At 36.2% G+C, this 24013-nt stretch overlaps 1 protein-coding gene across 1 annotated transcript in view; it reads left to right on the forward strand.

The window, feature by feature from the left end:
- The window catches only part of LOC150108407 (reelin-like), a 920570-nt gene that overhangs the window by 641113 nt on the left and 255444 nt on the right, over positions 1-24013 (forward strand). The window contains exon 42 of the mRNA XM_090390755.1: positions 14462-14726. Within this exon, the coding sequence (XP_090246881.1) occupies positions 14462-14726 (265 nt within the window). The remainder of the gene's footprint in view (positions 1-14461; positions 14727-24013) is intronic.

Here is a 24013-nt window from a genome sequence, read left to right on the forward strand (position 1 = left end):
AAATTCAATTTATTTTGAATGAAACTGCTTTCATTCAAAATAAAAAAAATACTACTCCTCATTTCTTACTCATCCTTTACACAACTTTAAAATGACTCATTGTCTGTATCCCCTTGAGTTGTACTGCCATTTGAAAAAATTTCACCACTATCCATCCAGTAAACCCCTTTCAATGGCTTAACTCTCTCAATCATATCACCCCTTGTGTCTACTGAAACTATAGCAGTTCTCTAACATTCCATTTTTCCCACCCAAATCACTGAATCTCCATATATTATCCTACTTGCAGCTTCATTCATTCATTCCTCTTGCATGTAACCTGTTGCTCTGTCCTGTAGCACAGTTTATCACTTTGCCATTCCACTTAGCTGACTTTCTGTCATTTCTCTGTTTTTCCTAGTTCCTTCATTTTCTCAATTTATTTATATTTTCTCTATTTCTCTTGCTCTCCTGTTCTCTTACCTTTCTCTCATTTCCACTCTCCATGCTCTTTCATTCTCTCACTCTCTTCTCACTTCCACTCTTGTTCTCCTTGTATCAGTTAACTTTGTCTCAAGCCTCCTGATTTCTATATTTACACTCCTGAACTCACTCTTCATGCTTTCTACTTCTTTTCTCACAAATGCTATTTCTCTTTCTTTCCATCCTTTGCTTACCTGAAATTCATTCACGGCCATCCTCACAAATGCTACATATTTCTCAACCTATTATGTTATTCATTGTTAAATCATAGATTCCTTTTGCACATTCTCCTCAGTTGCATTATTTGTATCTCTCTGCTGGAACTCATTCTTTTTTCAAAAGCATTACTCTACTTCTATATCCTGAAATACCAACAGTCGAATCATCTAGTGGCTACCCATTGCCTGCATTTCACGAACACATGTACATACTATTCTCACTTGCCACATTTTTAAATGATAGGAAACGTACATGCTAAGCATATTATGTTATGGAAAATCTTGTACTATGTTATTCAGAATGCAGTCTTTGAATGGTGGCCACCTGGGTGACACTGACATGTTGCGTTTGCCATGATACCATCAAAGGAATAATGTGATGAACAAAATGCATCAGTAAAAACTCCAAAACAGCTCCACAGTTCATATAAGCATTCATCAATGGCTTTTGATGAATGAGTGCATTTAGAAAATGCACTCATTAGATTTGGCTATCTTAAAACAGATTCGAAAAATTTATGCAAATTACTATTCATTCACCACTCATTAAACCATAAAAAGTCATCTCTTCTTCCTAAAAATAGCCCACTTCCAATCCATAAATGAGAGAATCTTTTTTTTTTTTTTCATTCTGAAATTTTTTATATCTTAGCATTATTTAAAAAAGAAAGATAGATTTGTTTTAATTTATAAGGAGTGGAAAGGTACTATTTTTCATTATTTTGGAGTGGAAAGAAGACAAAATAGTACCTCTCCACATGACAGAAGTTTCCAATTATAAACCAGTCTGTATATCTGCAGCTGTAGTCAATGTAGTCAAATACCCCCCCCCCATGATGATTCAAATTGGAAGATTGCATTGCAGTTGCCCAGCATTAAAAGTAATGTGTTCTGGACTTAGGCAGAGGGTCTAGGTCAAAATATGTACTACAGTCTCTTTACTATCCACCATCTTTACTCACCTCAAGACCATCTACAACGAACAATGACAGAATGATATCAGCAGGAACATATAACTGTGGATCTCTCCGGGATGATGATAGATTGAAAGAACTGATGAAGAAATTGGACCATATAAAAGGGGACGTTGTGGGCGTATCAGAGATAAGAAGGAAAGAAGAAACTTTCATGCAATTAAAAGATGGACATCTATTCTACCACTGTGAATGTGAAAGAAACTCAACTGGTGGTGTAGGATTCCTAATAAATAAAACACTCAAGGACAATGTCCTGTTTGTTAATAAAATAACATCAAGAATAGCTGAACTAAGTCTTCATAAATAAAAGATACCAACTGAAAATTATACAAAAATATGCACCTACCATGGATCATCCAGATGAAGAGATAAAAGATTTCTATGAAATATTAGAATCTACATTAAATAACTTTAAAGAATTCTACATGATTATAATGGATGACTTTAATACCAAGAACTCCATCAATAAATTTAGATTTGGACACAGGAATTAAAGAGGAGAAAGACTTATTGCAATCATAGAAGAAAATAACCTCTTTATTATGAACAGTTTTTTCAAGAAGAAAATTAACTGAAATGCACATATAGAAGCCCAAATGGAGAAACCTATAATGAAACCTTATTATGAAATCAACCAACCTTTGCTGGCAAAGGCTGGTTGATTGGTAGAGCCTCTGCTAATGGCTCGCAAAAAGTTAAGCAAGTTCGAGCATGGTTAGTAGTTGGAAGGGGTTATTTCATTCGATGCTGTTGGCACACTCTCCCTCGATGAGTCTTTCAACTCCCTGGAGGTGTTATATAATAATAATAATTATTATCTTCTCCAACAAAAGACATATAATAAATAATATCAAAGTGTATTATTTATATCAATAGATTCAATACAGGAAGTGACCACAGACTAGTTAGAGCAAAAGTAAGGATCAACAAAAAATGGGAACAGAATAAGCTCATAAGAAAAAAGTTCAGTTTAGTGAATCTACAAAATCTCTATCACAATAAAAGCTGTTATAGAGAATCACTCAAAAATGAACTAAAGAAGTTAAACACAGCCACTACCATCAATGATGCAAATGAAATCTAAACAAAATCTCTCTCGAAATGTGCACTAGAAAAAGGCACAAAAGAGATGAAAAACTAAGACAGGAAATTTAGATCTGATGAAGAAAATAAGAGATATGAAAAGAGATTTGAATATGACTAATAAAATAGAATATTCGGAAATTTGTAAAACTATACAGAAAAGGATGAAAAATGAAATTAGATCATATAATACTAGGAAAATTAAAGAAACAATAGAAAAAATAGTAATATGAAGATCCTAAGAGGAAAAAATGGTGAACTTATAAAAAATAAAGATGCAATAATCAAAAGAATTCAGGAATTTTATATTGAACTTTATGAAGACAAGGAACGAGACATCCAAGAATCAATTATGGATAACTTGAGTGAGGAAGAATACAATGCCCCTGAGATCTTACAAGGTGAAGTGGAAATGGCATTGCAGGAAACGAAGAATGGAAAGGTCCCAGGAGAAGATGGAATTATGGTAGACTTCTTAAAACTGGAGGAAATCCTGTCATCAAACAGCTGACCAAACTCTTTAATAAATGCCTAAAGCTGAAAAATTCCAAAAAATTGGAACATTTCACTCCTAATAATAATTTTTAAAAAGGACAATAAGGAAGAAATTAAAAATTACTGACCTATAAGCATACTCCCCCACCATATAAAAAGTCTTCACAAAAATTATAAATAATAGAATAAAATCTAAACTTGTGGGAATGCAGTTCTGTGAACAAGTTCTGTGAGCTGGATTTAAGCAGAATTACAATACTTCGCACAATATTCATATATTAAGACAATTTATTAAAAAAATCAAATGAATACAAGAAACCCTTACGTCTGGCCTATATAGATTATGAAAAAGCATTTGATTTAGTTAAAACATCTACAATACTAAAAGCTCTTGAAACTCAGGGAACTGAAAAACTATATATTGAAACACTAAAACATATTTATAATAATGCAACTTCTCTAATTAAATTATATAAAACAGTGAAAAGTTTCCAATACAAAAAGGCATCTTGCAAGGCAATACCATATCTCCCAAATTATTTACAGCTGCATTAGAGGAAGTCTTTAGAAGCCTTGATTGGGAAACAAAAGGAATAAACATAAATGGAGAAAGGCTGCTTCATCTGAAATTTGCAGATGATGTTGTCCCAATAGCAGATAATCTTGAAGATCTGGAAGAAAGGTTAAATCAGCTAAATGAGGCCTCCATAGTAATTGGATTAAAAATAAATAGAGATAAAAAAAATGCAAGGTGTTACATTTTGGGATACAGAAATATAAGGCTATATTCTGTATTGATGGAGCTGTACTTCAGGAAGTGGGTGGGATTCAGGATCTTGAGGCAATGGTAGACAGTGGACCAAAATCCAAGGGCACATTGCAAGTGTTGCAGAGACTGCACACTGTATTGCTGTTATTATAAAAAGTACATTATGTAGGGATAAGGAGGTGGTGGTGCCTCTGTATATCTAATTGGTCTGACCACATGGACTATTGTGCTCATATTTGGTCACCTAGTTTTCGTTGTGATGTGGAAACACTAGAGAGGGTAGAGAGGTACAAAACCTCTTATATAGGGACTCTGGAGTGTTGGTTGTGTAGGGTGGTTAAGGGAATGTAGATTACAGAGTTTGGTGGATATCAGGGGGAAAAAAAGGAGATTTGATAGAGACCTTCAGGTTAGTTAAGGGATCTACCAGATTAATGCAGAGGGAATTATAAAAAGAGTGGATGTTGAGATGGGAAGAATAAAAGGCCATCCCTGGAAGTTGTATAAAGATGTGGTGAAGAAGGGTATAAGGAGTAGATTTTTTGCATGGAATGTTGTTGGTGAGTGGAATGCATTGCTGGAGTGCATTGTGAATGCAGGAAGTGCAATAGACATGTTGCTATTTGAGTGGACCTCCCACAATGAGTTTATTGACTCCATGGAGGTTGCCAAATAATAATAATAAATTAGCCTTTCAGAACAAATATATATATATATACATATATATATATCAAGTGTGCTAGGTGTGCAGTGCTCATCCACCGAATAGCAATATCGCTGATATATTTTTTGCGTTTATTCCTGTTAAAGACTCTCCTAATTGTTTCCAGACTTTGCATGAATTACTAAAAATAAACACAATATACAATGTACTAATACTTCATGAAGAGGACACTTTTCAACATGTAAACATTGCATCACATTCACAATAATAGCCTGGATGTGCATTCAAAATACATACTCCTTTGAGCCCTTTGAAAAGATGTACAGATGGCACAGCAGGTCAAATTTTTAGCATTCTAGTATTTTTAAACCGCTCAGAAGGCAAGGCAGGGTGAGCTCTGAAGACAGTAGCACCTAGAGGCTGTGATTGGTTATTGTGTCAACCAATCCAATTGAATGTTGTCGTTTGTCATGCATTGTTGTTTTTGTTTTCTGAGTTTCATCTGCTTTGCGTGCCCAAAGTGTGAACTGACGTGGTAGGCAAATTTTTGTATATAATATAGACAAGTTTTTAATATATAATTTTTGATAAATTTATAACTTTTTTGCCCATATTTACAATGGGAAACAGTATTGTTGTCGAAGGAGGTAAGCCTTTCCCTCCTCTTCCAAATTTTACACCTTTGAGTAATTCAAATATACCAACCAAACATAGCATTCTCCTTTGTTATTGTTTTCTAATACACAGCATCTTAAAACAAACACATTGTCCCTTATTCTGCGCAGATTTGGTTACATTTAATTGATAAATTAAAGTATTCAAAATTATCCTACAGTTAATTGCATTAGACCAATTAAGATGAGCACTGATATGCTATACACTTTTAAAAATTCATACATCGATAAAAATGCAGATTTGGTTACATTTAATTGATAAATTAAAGTATTCAAAATTATCCTACAGTTAATTGCATTAGACCAATTAAGATGAGCACTGATATGTTATACACTTTTAAAAATTCATACATCGATAAAAATGCAATCATGCAGTCAAATTTACGTGAATTTTATAGCACAGATTGCATAAACCAAGACAGCAGACCCAACTGAAATGGGCATGCGATGCCACTGATATGTATGTATGTATGTATATATATATATATATATATATATATATATATGTAGAAAGTATTTTACCTTGGGTATAATAAATGTTAAAGATACCAAGCTATTTTAAACCTGGTTTTACTCCATTTCCCAAGTAAGCAAACAGACAAATAAGTCAAGTTTGCGCCTGCATGTAATAATGCAAGTCTAACTGACCCTGCAGGTAGTGCAAGACCAAGGTAACTCATGGTAAAAGTAGAATAAGCTCTGATCACTAATCTTAATATTTACCCATAATGCAAAGCACATCTCCTGGAGGAGATGTATGATGCTTAGTATTAAAGGCAAGGGGCCACTTAGTGATCAGAGATATTAAGATTAGTGAACAGAGCTTATTCTACTTTTACCATGAGTTACCTTGGTCTTGCACTACCTGCAGGGGCAGCTAGACTTGCATTATGTGCAGGCGCAAACTTGACTTATTTGTCTGTTTGCTTACTTGGGAAATGGAGTAAAACCAGGTTTTAAATAGCTTGGTATCTTTAACATTTATTATACCCAAGGTAAAATACTTTCTACATTTATATCTCCTCCTGAGATTTTTATTTAATAAGGTTAAAACACCTTATGGTAACTTATTCTGGTAAAATACTTATAAGCTCTATATTACTAAAATCTTGATATTTCTAGCCTGGCTCCCACTGATGAGACCTCAATAAAGGTCGAAACCGGTCTGGGTAGTGGCCCCTTGCCTTTAATACAAAGTATCATACATCTCCTCCAGGAGATGTGCTTTGCATTATGGGTAAATATTAAGATTAGTGATCAGAGCTTATTCTACTTTTACCATGAGTTACCTTGGTCTTGCACTACCTGCAGGGTCAGCTAGACTTGCATTACGTGCAAGCGCAAAACTTGACTTATTTGTCTGTTTGCTTACTTGGGAAATGGAGTAAAACCAGGTAATAGCTTGGTATCTTTAACAAATATATATATATCAGTGATCAAGACTGAGAACAAGCAGCTCAGAGCTGCTAGTTCTCGAGGTCTTGGTCTCTATTTATAGACAGAGGTATTGTTGAAATAACTTTCACAATACCTCTGTCTTTGCTCACAGCGGTTATATTCATCATATTTGATATGAATCATGCAAATCAAGTATAATGTAAAACACCTCTAATTAATTAAAACACCAGATGGATTCTGCCAATCTAGATCTGTGACAGATCCTTTGTCTAACTTCATCCACCTTTGGATACATACTGTGGAAAAGATTGCAGAAACCCATGCTGACATTTAAATTGCATGTCATCATTCATGTTGTACTTTAATAGGAGTAACTTACAGCACAAAGAGAAATAATTAAACAACAAGTTTAAGAGATTTGAATATTTTGTCTCTCTCACAGAGAATCATTAGGAATACAATGCTAAAATTGAACACACACAAAAAGTGGAAGAAATTAGATGAATAAATAAAGATTAAAGTCCTATGAGGGATGCCCTCTATGGGTGTTGTTGGCTAGCCTTAAATGTTGGATGGGAGGCCTAGTTTCCCAAATTTTGGAAAGTTTAGTGCAACCATGTTTATTAAGATTAGGCTGGCTTTTTAAGTCTGCTGCAGATTCTAAAAAGAGTCTTTCAAGTTTGTATTTTCTGTGATGGAACATGATGCTTTTTTTTTCCATCTGATTCTATGTAAGGTATCCAAGGTATGGTCTACTAGACCCGATTAACCATAGTTGTGATGGCAGATATATATATATATATATATATATATTTTTTGTGTTCTTTTAGGCAGATGTTAGCAGCTCTCCCAGTCTGACCATAATATGATAATTTGCAAGAGCAAGGAACCTTGTAAATACCTGGAATAGAGAGGGGGGGGGGATGGATCCTTAGTAGTGCGGAGAAGGGAAGCCAGCTTCAAATAAGGTTTGAAAGCAGTGCAGAGATTACATTTCTTCAAAGTTCTAGCTTTTTTTTTTTTCTAAAATGCCCTGGATACAGGGTGTAGTAATAGTATTACTGTAGTCTTTATGTTGAGAGGGATGTGAGAAGATGGAAGAGACGGATAATTTGTAGATTTTTTTGGCATTGTAACCATTGGGCAGGAAGGTTTGGGGAATAAAGGCAAGTTCTGCTGTAAGTGAAACAGAGGCTCTGTTGACAAGAGTTTTGATGACTCCCCATATTGTTGAGAAGGGGGGGGGATGGTGGGAAAGTTCATGTATATTATTATTATTATTATTATTAAACAAGACCTCATGGAGTCAAAGACTCATCTAGGAGGTCCTTTTATCTCACACACATCTCATCATACCGGGTCTTAAACACATTCAAACTCCTTGCAGACACCACACTCTCAGGCAAGGCATTCCAATCATTCACAACTCTGCACGAAAAAAACCTGCCTCTCACTCCCCTACTCACACCCTCTTTATACAGTTTCCAGGGATGACCTCTGGTTCTCCCCTGATCTCCCACTATTCGCTGTAGAACTTCTCCACCATTGATCCTATAGCAACCCCTTACCAACTTGTAGGTCTCTATCATATCTCCCCTCTTCCTTCTCTCCACTAGTCTCTGCAAATTACATCTTTTCAATCTTTCCTCATACTCGACATTCCAGAGGTCAGAAACTACCTTAGTCAGTCGCCTTTGGACCCTTTCCAACATCTCTTCATCCTTCTGAAAACCAGGTGACCAAATCTGGGCACAATAGTCCATGTGTGGCCTAATCAAAGCCTTATACAATGGAACAAGAATCTCCCTACTTCTACACGTCAGTGTCCTCCTCATCATTCCCAGAAGTCTTTGTGTTGTCTTCACAATTTTGGCGATGTGACCCCTAAATTTTAGATCCTTATCCACTATCACTCCCAGATCTCTTATTTCCTCTACTTCCAACAATATATTCTTACCAAGCATAAATTCTGCATCCCATCTTTGTTTTCCAAATTTTAAAACCTTACATTTTGCAACATTGAACTCACATCCCCATTTGCTTGCCCAATCAATCAATTTATTCAAGTCTTCTTGCAAGGCCACAACATCTTCACTACTCTTTATGGTTCGTCCCAACTTTGCATCATCATGCATCAACTGAATATCTCCATCCAAATCTTCGCCAATATCATTAATATACAAGTTAAATAGTAATGGCCCTAAAACAGATCCCTGAGGTACTCCACTAGTGACTTTCCTTTTCGTGGATATTGCACCCCCATACACAACTTGTTGATACCTATCAGATAGCCAGTCTCCAATCCAATGCACTAATCTAATATCCAACCCCATCTGCTCTAGTTTGACTGTCAACTTATCATGAGGCACTCTATCAAAAGCTTTTGCGAAATCCAAGTATATTACTGTGTATCCTTCTCCTCTGTCCAAGGAAGCAGTCACTTTATTGTAATAAGTAAGTAGATTACTAAAACACGACCTCCCTTTAGCAAATCCATGCTGTCCATCAAAGATTATACCATTGTTGTCAACCCAACTCTAGATTCTAGTTCTCACAAGCTTCTCCAACAACTTAACCACAACACCCGACACACAGATAGGCCTATAGTTTGATGCTTGAGTTCGATCACCTCCTTTATGAAGTGGCACAATCTTGCCCTCCTTCCACTCTTTAGGGACTTGACCAAGTGCAAGACTCGTATTAAAAAAATATGTCAAGGCAGGTGTCAACTCTCTGGCACATTCCTTCAGAATACGCGGTGATATATTATCAAGTCCCACAGCCTTATTTACATCTAGTTTACTCAACTCCCCAAACACCTCTTGCTCACTTACAGTCAGTCTCTCCTCCCCATCATCAACTGCTCTTAATCTCTCCATGAAGTCACATTCACAAGATTGAAAGATCTTTATGAACTGCTCATTAAGTATCTCCACCACACATTCTGCAACAGCTGTCTTTATACCATTTCCTCCAATCAATGTCATCCTTCCATAATCATTCTTTCTTTTGCTGGCTACATATCGAAAGAACTCCCTAGGATTCTTTTTAGCTTCATTAGCTAACTGCTGTTCATACCTCTCTTTAGCTACTCTCACCAACCAAGTCACTCTCCTTGCCTGGTCTTTGTAGAACTCATGAAATTGGTTACTTCCACTTCTCTTATGCTGCCTCCACAATGCCCTTTTTCTCTGTATTGCATGCTTAATCTCTTTATTCATCCATCTCACACCTAACTTATTTAACCTTCTCACCCGTGGTATACATTTAGACATTGCATCCACTAAATATTTTTTGAAAATCCCCCAAGCTACATTGATCTCTTTTCCAGCTAACTCCTCATTCCATGCTACACCTGCAAGCTGTCTCCTGAGCTCTTCATAATCACCCCTCTTGTAGTTCCACATATACCCTTTTTTCACAGGGGTCCTTGCACTGCTGGCAACCACCCAAGTAATCACCTCATGGTCACTTTCACCAATTGGTGGATGATTTGATGCCTCATTGATAATTACATCCTCCGATGAGATGACCAAATCCAAGACCCTTAATCCTCTTGTGCCCTCTGTTACATACTGTCTGAGGTAGTTATCCCTCAAAAACTCAAGAAACTCATTTTCTTTACTTCCAGTTGCTATCTCTTCATTCCAGTCTATATTGCCATAATTAAAATCACCCATAATGATCACCCTTTTCTTATTTGCTTGGCTTATTTGACTATACATTTCACTATCACCACCATCCACATTACCAGGTCTATAACAACATCCCACCAAGTATTTGATTCTATTCACCTCTATCTCACACCATACTGCCTCAAAACCACTGGCCCCATTTCCCCCTTGCATCTCTACCTTGTATGGACATAACTCTTTCTCTATCATCAATAGCACTCCCCCTCCCTTTTTACCCCTTCTATCCTCACGAAACACATCATACCTTTCCATCTCTATTCCTGTCAGGATGTCATCCTCATCTAACCATGTCTCACTTATTCCGACAATCTCTGGGTGCACAGACGCAATTAGTGCAACCATTTCATCCGCCTTGTTTCTTATACTTCTAGCATTGGTATACAAACACAACAACTCATTTCTGGATCTACAGCTAGTTCCACTGATACCACTCACTCGATGTGATCTCTCCATGCTGGACTGGGGCCATTTCCCTTTCTGCTTCTTCATTTTAGAACCCTTTGCAATTCCATCTGTTTCCTTTTGATCCCTGATCATCCCATTACTTTCCTGCCTAAACATTCTCTCACCTCCTCTTGGAGCATCCACCTTTCTCACGCTGTGTATCCCTGTCCACCCTGAGCCTCCCCATTTCCCTGCTCCTCTTGCACAGCCATTCTCTCATTATCTATACTCATACCACTCACTTCCACATTCATTTCCACTCCTTCAATCTCTCCTGTCTTACTCTCCTGCTCTTCCACATCACTCCCCTCTTGATCTGATTCATTCTCTCTATTCACTTCTCTACCTTCCAGCAGCAGTCTCTCCAAGCGACTCACACCATAACCACTCAAATGCAGTCCATCTCTCCCATACAGCTCACTTCGTCCCTCAAACTCATTCCACACATTAACAAACTGTACTCCCATCTCCTCACACATTTCAGCCAGAATATCATTCATAATCCTTGCTCTCCGCCTCATTTCACCACAATCATACCTAGGCAACACACTGACCACCCTTCCTGTCACACTATTCTCCTTTATCTTTCCAAGCAGTCTCCTGACATTCATTTTGACATGCTCTTTGTTCTCTCTCAAATCATTTGTTCCAATTAATACAATTAACTCTTTTGCTCGTTCCCGCCTCATGTTCAATGCCCCAATCACTCTACTCATTTTACCGCCTGGATATATCTACCTTTGTGGGTGGGGTTTTCTGTAAATTGAGGGGAAAAAAGGGTACTATTGAGGAGACGTGTGATTAGAGTATCTAAAAAAGATAAGCTGTTTTTTTTTTCTTTTTTTTTTTTCTTTCCTATTTCAATAGTGAACTGGATTCTGGGGTTTTTGAGGTTGAGGGGGAAAGTCTAATGTGTCTGAGCCATATCGTCAAATAGAGAACACATCATCAATATATTTTAACCAAATAGAAGGTTTAAGACTAGTAGTATTAAGAGCTTTTTTTTAAAAAAAAAAATGCTCCATATATAAATTGGCCAGAGGGGGAGAGCCCATGGAAGTACCTTCTATCTGCCAGTAAAGGTTGGTCAGTTGGTAGAGCATCTGCTACTAATGGCTCAAACAAAAAGTTAAGCAAGTTTGAGCTTGGTTAGTAGTTGGAAGGGGATAATTCATTCGATACTGTTGGCACACTCTCCCTCGATGAGTCTTTGGACTCCCTGGAGGTGTCACGTAACAATAATAATATCTATTTATAAAAGGTACCCATCCAGGAGATATAACCAGTATGGATGGCAAAATTAAAAAGATCAATAATGTCAGGGAGAAAAAATTCCATTAATTTCAAATTTTTTATCCAGAATTTAGTTTTAAACAATAATGATATCATGATGAGCTTTGATGATGCCTCCTTATTCACAAATATCCCCCTTTCTGACACTCGAACTTTACTGCCAGCTTTCTCTCAGTCATTTACTGTTTGTCATGGTGAATTGCTTCCTCTCTTTGCACTTCACCACCAGTACAGGAATATCCATGGGCTCTGTTCTATTGCTTGTCCTCTTTCTTCCATTAATCTTATCTGTAGCACTCAGTTGACAAACCTTGCCTTGTTCAAATCATCCAAGCTTCAAGATACACACATACTGTCCACTGAATTAGAAACCTTTATGCATATGTACATAAATGTCACATGCATCACCACATGTTCTAGGCAGCTATTTAAGAATGCTGCTGGTCAGTAATTGTCAATATCACAATTAGAAAAACAAAGGAGTTTTCAGAGTTTGATAAATTGCTTATTGTAGGTGCCCATCTTAATGGTTTCTCAAAAGGTGAGATATCCCAGTTGTTTAATCAGTGGAAAAATAACCCAAATTTCTTGTCTAAGAGGTGTAACTGTGGTCTTAAGACAGTCTGTTGGGAATGAGATCACTGTTATCTGAGAGAGCTTGTATGGACAAGCAGAACTTCCTATGCATCATTTGACTGAAGCATTTAATGAAGGCTGTTCCCAACATCTCACCAAACTATTTGCAAGGAATTAAAGAGGATCAGAATGGCAGTCACATGCCTATATGGAAACTAATGATTTCTTCAAAGAACCAGAGAGTTTGTCTACAGTGATGTCAGGAGCACTGTAATTGGACACTGAAAGACTGAAGAAAGGTCATGTGGTCCAACAAGTTATGGTACACCTTGTTCTGTACTGACTGTAGGCAGAGAATTTGCCAGATGGCCATTGCCATTAGGCAATGAACGCCTTGTAAACACAACTCAAGGTTCTGGAGGTGGTGTCATGGTGTGGGGCATCCATTCGTATGGAATGGGTCCCCTGATATTGCTGGACGGTTGGGTGTCCTCCAAGGAATATCTGAACATTTTTGCCAATCAAGTCCATCCTGCAATGTTGACTTTGACAGTTGTTTCATACATGACAGTGCTATTGCTCTTCATTCAAGAATTGTTCAGCAGTCATTCAGCGAGCATGACAGCAACTTCCATCATCTTCCCTAGCCACCACCAAGTCCAGATCTGAATCCCATTTTTCTAACATGGGCCATGTTAGAAAAACAAAGCAGGGAGCAAAGTCCTCCTCCCACATTTAACCAGTTAAAGGATTGTCTGGTACATTTTTGGTATGTTGTAGACGTAGATGCTATCCAACACCTTGTGGAATCTATGTCAAACTGCACGTGTGTTTTAATTTGGGCTAAAGGAGGTCCATCACAGTATTAAATATAAATAAAAGTTTCTAATTCAGTGGCTGGTATGTCATGCTTTAACATAGATTTATGCCATTTGCCTTCTTCAATGAGATTAGGAAAACCTATCTCTGAAAACACAGTCCTACCTTCTTTCTCACAGAAAGGATTTATCTTCCTTTACTTTTGATAACACATAAATTGCCAGACAGGATTCAGTTTCTGTCTCTCTTCTTGAACTGACAATTACCTCTAGCCTTTCCTGGCAGAAGCACTTAACTTTATTGTGTTTTGTGAGCTTCATGTCTTTTATGGAGGTGCTTCCATGATGCTGTTCCAGTGAACTGGTATCCATCATTTCTCAGCTTTCCACTAAGCCTGTTAAAAAATAGTAAAATTTTATTGTAATATCAACCCTACACACAAGAGATCCCAAGACCTATAACATGACAGTGCCACATGTGGGAAGGTGATAAGAGTAAAGAAAGAAATTTGTTGATGTATTTCTTGAAGAGCTGAGGGTTGTAATATGTGAAATATGAGAAATGAAACAGTATGGTTATAACTGTTCCAAAGAACAGAGGTACTTGAAATGAATGAGCAGGATGAGAAGTTGGTTCAATAAGTTTGGAGCTTAAGCACCATTAGACAACAGTTATGTCCATTTGCGAGTGAATATCAAAAACTTAGTTCTTTCCTTTATTTGAATCCATTCTTTCATCAAAAAATTGTTTCAATTCAGTACCTATGTTAACTACATTGTAAATACATAAATTCCATTATGAAATATAAACTAATTAATTGGTTATTATTTAATATTTTTAAAAATTAATTCAGTGAATAATTTTAAAAACTTTTTTAATTTTCTTTTAATATAGTGCTGTTCAATTCTATTTGAAACTTGGTTGTGGATCACATCTTCCATCATCTGAAGAACAACCAATTTTGTTACAGTATTCTGTTGATGGAGGGACTTTGTGGCACATGTTAGAACAATTTAGTTTTGGTGAAGATGGTCAAAATAATCATCCAGTTTATATAGCAATTGAATTACCCAATCATGCAAGAACTAACTCAACCAAACTGCGTTGGTGGCAACCTTCATATCGTGGTTCATTTTTAGAAGAATGGGCTATAGATCAGGTACACTCATGTTTTAAATTTCCAGGCATGGTATTAATTTTGGATGTTTGTTTGTTTTTTTTATATGTCAAATAAGTAATTTTTTTTTGTTAATATACTTCTTCGATGATAACACTGGAATTATACCTGCAAAAGGTGGAGATGGATGAGAGAAATAGTGGCTGTGGTTTTGAGGCAGTTAGTGTGAGGTAGAGGTTCTTGGAGATGTGTAGAGTTTAGACAAAGAAAGGTATAGGTGAAAACTATAGATTGGGTTTGTGAACAAGCAAAAAGTGATCATTGTGGGTGATTTTAATTATGTTAACATAGATTGAAATGAAGAGTTGGCATTTGGGAATAAAAAAAATGAATTTCTTGAATTCTTAAGAGACAATTGTCTTAGGCAATGTGGGAGGCACACAAGGATTGAGACTCTTAGATTTGATCATATACGATACGATATGATCATCAGAGGATGTGATTGTGAATGATGTGATGTATTTCCCTCCACTTGACAAGAGTGAGCATTAAGTGATCATTAGGGGTGTGACTTCTGTGTGGAAAGGATATACTTATACAAAGCTGGCGATTATGAAAAGCTGAGTAGAAAACTTCGTGATATAGGATGGGCAGTTAGGCAGAAAGCAAATAAATGCTGCTTGATAAGAACTATTTAACATCTGTAATATCTGAATGTATTCTAAAAGTCAAAAGGCAAAATAAGATGAGTGTAAAGAATAAGCATGTAATCAGGAAGAATAAAGTATTATGGAGTCAGCACAAAATGAAAGCTGAGTAGAAAACTTGGTGATGTAGGATGGGCAGTTAGGCAGAAAGCAAATAAATGCTGCTTGGGCAGTTATAAGAACTATTTAACATCTACAATGTCTGAATGTATTCTAGAAGTTAAAAGACAAAATAAGATGAGTGTAAAGAATAAGCATGTAATCAGGAAGAAGAAAGCATTATGGAGTCAGCACAAAATGAAGGCTAATAATGAGTTGCATGATGAGTACAAAGAGCATGCAGGAATGTGACTTGGTTGGTAAAGACAGCAAAAATGTAGTATGAGCAGAAATTAGCAAATGAGCCCAAGAAAAAATTCCTAGAAAGTTCTTTTGAAATGTAAGAGAAAGAATGATTATAAGGCAATGATATGTATTAAGTGATAAGTGTTAGTAGATGAAAAATGATAGATTAGTAACTACCACAGAGAATATAGTTGAGGTATTCAAGTGAGAATTCATCAGAGTATATCATCCTCATATTGTGACATTATTAAGAACTTCTGAGAGTGTAGAAGATATGGTAGAAGAAGAAATGATTGCAAATGAGCAGTAGGTATATGAGAAATTAAGTAAACTTGATAACATATCACTGTGCATCTTTAGGAAGTTTTCCAGGGAGTTAATCGCAGCTTTTTTTTATGTGATTTCTGCCCATGAAAGGTTATTATTAAACCTATAGTACATTTGTAGTGGTTAGGCAAAGGATTTTTCTATTTTTTTTTAATAAATTTTATATTTTTTTTCTTTCTTTTTTTTTCATTTATTTATTTTTCACATAGTCTGGAAACCTGTTCTGGAGACCAAACATGGAACTTTTTCAAGCCTTCAATAAACAGGGAGGTGGTCTCACACCATGCTATAAAATTTATCTTCCACCTAAACATCCATGCCTATATTCGAATTCGAACCCGCAACCTGTTGGTTGGATAACGGGTATGCTAACTGTTCGGCTGACCATCCCTTGAGGGTAGTTGCCCAAGTGGCCAAGAAATTTCAACAAACATCTCTGTAAATTGCTGCTCTGTAGTTTCTCCCTTTATTACAGGTACTTTAATTTGATAAATGTTGATTTTACACTTTATTTCATTATTTTATAGAAATTTAAGTTTTCATATGCCAAAGCTGAAAGAAGACTAAAAACAAAAAATAAAAAAATAAAAAATAAAAAAAAAAAATCAGCTAACGCCTTTTTATTCCCGTATATACGGGAGTAGGCGAGGCCATTTAGCCCTATCTAACTTTTGGAGACTGAGTGGACAGTTCAATCTCCACTGGTACCCAATCAGAGACAGATGGCCCAAGGCTATCACTAATTAAGCGGTACGCAGTGAAGAGAGACGGCTCAAATGTGCCGCCATCTCGTGGTCTCTAACCCTAACACAATATATTTAATGTCTGAAATAATGTGGGTTCTACGGTTGATTTTCTTGAGTTTACAGGACAAAAAACCCGAGTTTCCGGGAGGAAAAACCTGCTTGCCCGTGCCAGAGATCGACTAACTCGGGAACCGGTCGAAAAAAGGCTTAGAAAAATTTCCTCTAGTCGCCGACTAGACTCGAAACCAAGACTTCCTTCGTGCGGCCTAGCGCGGTGGTGTGCAAACGCCACATCCACTGAGCTACACAGGCTCATAAAATAAAAAAATAGTGTTATGACATTTCTTAATGGCCTTCTACTTTTTCAGTACCATGTTTTATTCTGATAATGAAAGTTTAACTGGGTACAGAAGTTGAATAGCTAATAAAAGCTAACAAGGAACTGTGATATTATGAACTTAAGGAGAAGATGTGTCAGTTGTCTACTACAAAATAATCTACACCTTATCTATAAGAGTTAATATTTTATTTTTACCTCTTAGCTAAAAAATTTTCTGACCAAAATATATAAATTTTTTTTTTATTATATCTCAGTGATACTTGTTTAGAAAAACAAATTCTTCTTAAAAGGTACTTTTTTAATGTATTTATAAATGAATCATTTTTCTATAAGAAATATGTCTGAATTATCTCATGGGGTGCAAAATAATTGAATAATTACTTGAAATAGCAAGTGATGGAAAGGATTTGGCATTTGAGAATGTCTGGTCAGAAGAACAAGATCTGTCCATAAATATTATGGATAGATCATGTTCATAACCTAAGTGATCATGTGATCCTGACTTAGGAGGTTGCAAAACATGGAATTCTTAACTAAAAAGGGGATATATGTGAAACTACAGGAGAGATGATTATGAAAAACTTAAATAGGAAGCTTGAAACAGTGCCATGACATATGAATGCAGGAGCTGCAAAAAAAAAAAAAAAATGCTGTCAAGGCTATTATTATTATACAGGCACCTCCATGGAGTCCTAAGACTCATCATGGAGGACCCAGACTATCTACACAATATCTATCATACCTCACCTTGAAAAACCACTAACAGACAGATAAAGCACTCACAAGTGATTCAGACAACCCATTGCATTCATTCATTCACCACTCTCCAAGTGAAAAATCTAGTCCTCACACTCTTGCTAACCACACTCTTACCCAACTTCCAGTGATGAGGGATGACCTCGTGTTCTGTTCCCCTCTGGCCAAGTGTTGAAACATTTCCCCTGCATCAATACTATAAAATCCTTTAAGTAATTTAAATGTTTCTATCATATCCCTCTTTTTTACCTATTAACCATCTTTTGCAACCCACAAACCCTCAATCTATCCTCATAGGGAGCATTCCACAGACTACTCACCATCTTGGTTACTCTTGTCTCATCTCTTGATTCTCTCCACCCTTTCTTCATCCCCAAGAAACCCAGGTAATCAGACCTTAACATAGTAATCCAGATGTGGCTATATCAAGACTTCATAAAGAGGAATGATAACTCTCTTATCTCTGCTTGTTAGTGTGTTCCTCAGTAACCAAGTAATCTTGTGTGCTACCTTGGCTACTTTAGCAATGTGGCCTCTACACTTCAACTCTTTATCTACTACTACCTCCAAATCCTGGGCTTCATCAGCAAAATACAAACTCTGTGTCATACAAAGAGTTTCCTCAGTGTCATACACATCTTGTAATCATTGTATCCCAAAGTGCACAACTTGACTAACACATTAAATTGATATCCATTATGTTTTGCCGATACTGTTAGCCTGTTTAAATCATCCTGCAATATAAGGTAATATAAGGTGATGTAGCTCTCTACATCACCATATATTACCCTACCCAACTTTGCATCATCAGCAAACAACTGAATATTCCCTTCAAAGTATTTCCTATATCATTGAAGTACAAATGAAGCAGCAGTGGTTCAAGCACAGAGTCTTGTGGAATGCCACTAGTCACATACCTTCTCCTGAATTCTGCTCCTCTGTCTACTACTTTTGGTATCTGTCCATCAGCCATATAACCAGTTTCATATCCTATGCATAACATCACACTTTTAAACATTAAATTTAACACACATTAAACACATCATTTTGAATGATATAGGAAATCATTCCAATTATTTCCTGTATCATTTATGTACAAATTAAACAGCAGCAATCCAAGCACAGAGTCCTGCAACACACTACTAGTCACTTGCCTTCGCCCTGGATTCTGCTCCTCCATATACTAATTTTTGGTATCTGTCCATCAGCCACCCTCGCATCCATATAATCAGTTTCATATCCATCTCCATTTGTTTCAGTTTGTGTATTAGAGTTCCTTGTGATATCCTGTCAAATGCCTCTGCAAAATCCATCAGTATCATCATGTAGCCATTCCCTCTATCCATCTCACCTGTCACTCTATTATAAAAAGTTAGTAGATTACTAAAGCATGACCGACCCTTCACAAAGCTATGCTGCCCCTCATAGAGTATCATATTCTTATCCATCCATTCTTAAAGTCTCTTTTTGACCAATGTTTTTAGTACTGTAAGGAGAAAGGTGATCAGCAAACTCACAAGAGATACAAAGCTCAGGCAAGAAAAGTGACCAGCATGATAAAAAAATCAAAATCATATTTGGAGAATAAATTAGCCAAGCAGGCCAAAGGAAACCCCAAAGAGTTCTTTTGATATGTAGCAAGCGAAATGGAAGGATAATGTTAATAAATGCTAATGATAGTGAGCTAACAGAAGTGGGTGAAATAGATGAGTTACTAAGCAATAACTTTGCAAGGGTCTATCATCCTTGATAGACCCTTGTGAAGATATTGTTGTGACAGGAGATGATGTGAGAATAAAAGTTGGTGAATTGGAAATACTTAATATATTGCAGAATCTCAATGTAAATATGGCTGTGGAATCAGATGGGATAATAATTTATCACAAGAATGTGCAAAGCAATTGGTATTACCTCTGACTAGGCTGTTTAACTAAATTCTCTGTTCCAGTAAAGCCAAAATGAGTGGAAGGAGGGGAAAATAGTTCTGTTGGATAAAGAAGGGCTCTAAGACTGGCAAACAATCAGTATCTCTGGAGCAGTGGTAAAAGTATTGGAAAAGTTAATCAAAGATAGAGTCTGAGGAATGGGTGGATAATGAGCATGGCTTTATAAAGGGTTAGTCTTACCTTAGTAATTTACTAACTTTTTACAACAGAGTGGCAGCTGTGTTGGATAAAGGAAATGTCTATAAAATGATACTACTGGATTTTGCAAAGGTTTCACAAGGTACCACATGGAACTCTGTTATGCTGCAAATTAGAACAATTGGGGATGGATGTGAAACTGGTGATATGGTTATGAAGGTGGCTAATGGACAGATACTAATGAATAGTATGTGAAGAAACAGAATCCAGAAGAATGCAAGTGACTAGTTCTGTGCTGCAACATTCTGTGCTAGAATATTGAAGGGAAATGTTCAGTTGTTTGCTGATGATGTAAAATTGGGTTGAGTAATAGTTCAGGTGATGCAGAGTACTTGCAGAATAATTTAAATCGGCTGACAATATGAACAAAAGATAATGGATGCCAATTTAATATGGAAAAATGAAAAGTTATACATTTTGGGATGAAAAGATTACAAGCTGTGTACCACATTAATTGAACCTTATGCCATAAAATTGATAAGCTAGGGATTATGAGGGCGGTGGTAGATAGAGAGTTGAACTCAGAGGACATATTTGTAAAGTGGCCAAAGTAGCTCATAGGATTACTTGACTATTGAAGAAAACTAACAAGTAGAGATAGGGAAATTATCATTCCTTTTTATAAGGCCTTGATATGTCCATATCTGGATTAATTTGTGTTTCTTGGGAAGGAGGAAGTGCTAGAGAGGACCCAGTGGCAAATCACCAAGATGGTTAGTGGTCTGTGAAATAATCTGTGTGATGACAAATTAAAGGTTCATGAATTGCAGAAGTTGGTTGATAAGCAGGACAGATATGATAGAAACATTTGTGTAACTAAAAGTCTTATAGATGTAATGTAGAGGAAATATTTCAGCACTTGGCTGAGGAAAAGAGGATTTGTTATTTGGGATTTACGGTTGAAGCAACTCAGGCTATGAGGCCAGTGTATTTTGTCTGTTAATTGCATGTGTTATAATGGCTGGCTTGCCTGTTTTTGCAGGCAAGCCAGCCATTATAACATATGCCATTAGGGTGAAAAATCTGAGTTTCTAGGAGGAAAATACCTGCCACCTCTATATGAGACTGGCTAAGTCACCTTCAGCTAAAAAGCTCTGATAAGGATTCTTTGCATACTAGATAGGATTTGAAGGTCTTTCCAACCCAAGAGCATCATCAAATCTGACTGAGCTATGGAGGCAGAGGGTGGGGGAAGACAAAACAATTATTCAAGCCTAGAAATGGAGAAAGTATGGTTAGCAAGCGTGTAAGGCAGTGGTTCTCAACCGGTGTTCTGCGGAAGGTGAATAGGTGTTCTGTGAGAAGTTCTGGAATTTGTAATTTTTCAATTAATTTGTAAGCACAAATTAATTTAATGATGGTTTAATTGATGTTAATTAATTATTTATCAATAATTATCAATTATTGATTAATAATAAAAAAATCAGCTAAATTGCCAATTAATTATTAATTTATACATTATAAAATAACCAAGGTGTTCTGTGAAAATTTCAGGATTTGTGAAGTCTTCCGTAGTCAAAAATAGTTTGAGAAACACTGGTGTAAGGACTAGAATTTTTGCTTCAAGAGTGATGATTGATTGAAATAGGTTTTCATTTGTAAGTGCTTTGTCTGTCAGTGAGTTCAAGGAGAGGTATGATATGTAGATGTGGTTTAGATAGTTTGGGTCTCTCGCAAAGAGCCTTCATACTCTATGGGGATGCTCATGCAATAATTATAATAATTAATAACTTCCATCAATTACAAACATAAAATAAAATCTTTTTTTTTTTTTTTTTTTTTAAGTGACAGTTCATGGAAATTCAAAGAATACTTCTTTTTTTTCCTTTTGAATCTTTTTCTGGATAGTTCATAAAACAAGTACATATAAGACTTAAAAAAAAAAAAGCAGGGATGATAATCATAATAGTAAATACTGGATTTTGGCTGATTAGCCATTAAACACAACATAAACAAATGCATAAATTCATGAAAAACCAAAATGTAGCTGTGTTATCTTCATATAAGACTGGCTAACTGAACTTTGAGTGAAAGGATCTTATAAAGGTCCCTTGCATCCTAAGTGGGATTTAAGCCCAGGTATTTCTGACAAAAGAGCCAGTGCCACATCATCCTCATGAGTGCGCTCTAAAAGTATGTAGGTAAGAGAAGTGAGAAGCCAAAGAAAGATTTATATGGTGGAAATGACCTTAGATATGGAGAGGTCACATACATTATATACAAACACTAATAATTGTAGCAATCAGTAAGGGAGGATTGGTTGAGAATCATCACAGCCTTTGAGCAGATCAGGCTATTAAGTGTTCTAGTTGTATGGATGCATATTCACATAGTTTGGATGGCTAATTGTCATGCATTTATACTAATATAAAGAGCGTTGAAAACAAATGGGAGGACATTGCATTGGTATTTGCAGATTGACAAAAAATTATTGACATTAGTGAGATCTTGTTAACAGAGCTATACCTCATAGTGATAGAATAGGATTCTTCTTCAACCTGGATTGGTTTACTGCTGGATGAAGGTTCCCCCCCCCCTGCCATTTTCTCTATTTCTTTCTATTTTCAGCTTTTTGCATTCATTGCATTCTGGAAATTCTAACAATTTCATCTTGCCATCTCTTCCTTGGTCTTCCCCTTGTTCCTAATGGAATAGGAAAATGATTAAAGTATATTCATTGGCAAGGAGAGAGAGAGAGAGAGAGAAAGAAAAAGAAAGAAAAAAAAAAAGAGAGAGTATTACTAAATGACAGCAAAGCCATGAAACTAGGTGGATATATGTGAAGAGAGCAGCAGTATAGATGCAACAGACGGTATATTTAAGGCTGTTGGTGTGCACCAGATACTAACAAACAAAATGTGTGATTAATTGTTGCTGTAGATTATGAAGAGGAGAATTCTTCCATAATTTCTTTCTCCATCTATAGCATATTCATTCTATGGAGTTTGCTATAGATGAAAACAATTACAAATCAATAAAAAATATATTTCCAATAATAAGCCAATTTCAACTCTATGAACAATTTGCTCTCAAAGTTATGGAAGTATAATATATGTCCAATTCAACCAAAATTGTTCCTTCATTTATAAAAGAAACTCTCAGAAAAAAAAAAAGGGTTTGTCTAAGAATTGCATTACATTATTAGGTAACAATCTGAACATTGATTCAGAAGACTCAGGTGTGAAGAAGAAAAAGTAGAAGGAAATAATGTTTTTGCTAAATTAAAACTTTACTTGAAACAAAAAAAAAGTTCCTTTTTTTTGTTTCAAGATTTTTAAAATATATGAATACTTTAAAATCTGCATTGTGTATATGAGGAACTCATCATCCCCCTCTGTACTGCATCTATTCAAGCAGTGACTTTCTCACAGTGAAACAAAATCATTCATTATTTCTAGGCATGAAGAGATTTATACACATTTCCAGTCTTGAAGTCATACTTTTTTTTGTCTCAGGAAAAGTTACTTGATCAAAAGATTTTTCAAACATTGAGTTCAGTGAGATCCACCTTTTAATTTAATACTGTCTATCATAAGGTGTCTCCCCACCATGTGACTCATATCACTGGAAAAGAATAACGATCCATTGTATTTTGGTTCACCTTTTGAATGGCTTGTGACCTGATGATGATATGTTGGATTCTGAATGAGATATCTGCATTATTATTATTATTATTATTATCCTAAGACCCCATGGAGTTGCAGACTCATCTAGGAGGTCCCTTACATCATACATGCAGCTCATCATACAGTGCCTTAAACATATTCAAATTCTCTGCAGACAACACATTCTCAGCCAAATCATTCACAATTCTCCATGCAGAAATCCTGTTGCTCACATGCTCCTTATACAGCTTCCAGGAATAACCTCTTGTTCTCCCTCCTCCCCCCCCCAATCTCCCACCATTTTATGATTCAGCATTAATCCTATAACAACCCCATGCCAACTTGTATTTATCTATCAT

This window comes from Typopeltis vanoorti, chromosome 3 (assembly GCF_054136105.1).
Source record: "Typopeltis vanoorti isolate ZY-2024b chromosome 3, IOZ_Tvanoo_1.0, whole genome shotgun sequence".
Taxonomy (NCBI): domain Eukaryota; kingdom Metazoa; phylum Arthropoda; class Arachnida; order Uropygi; family Thelyphonidae; genus Typopeltis; species Typopeltis vanoorti.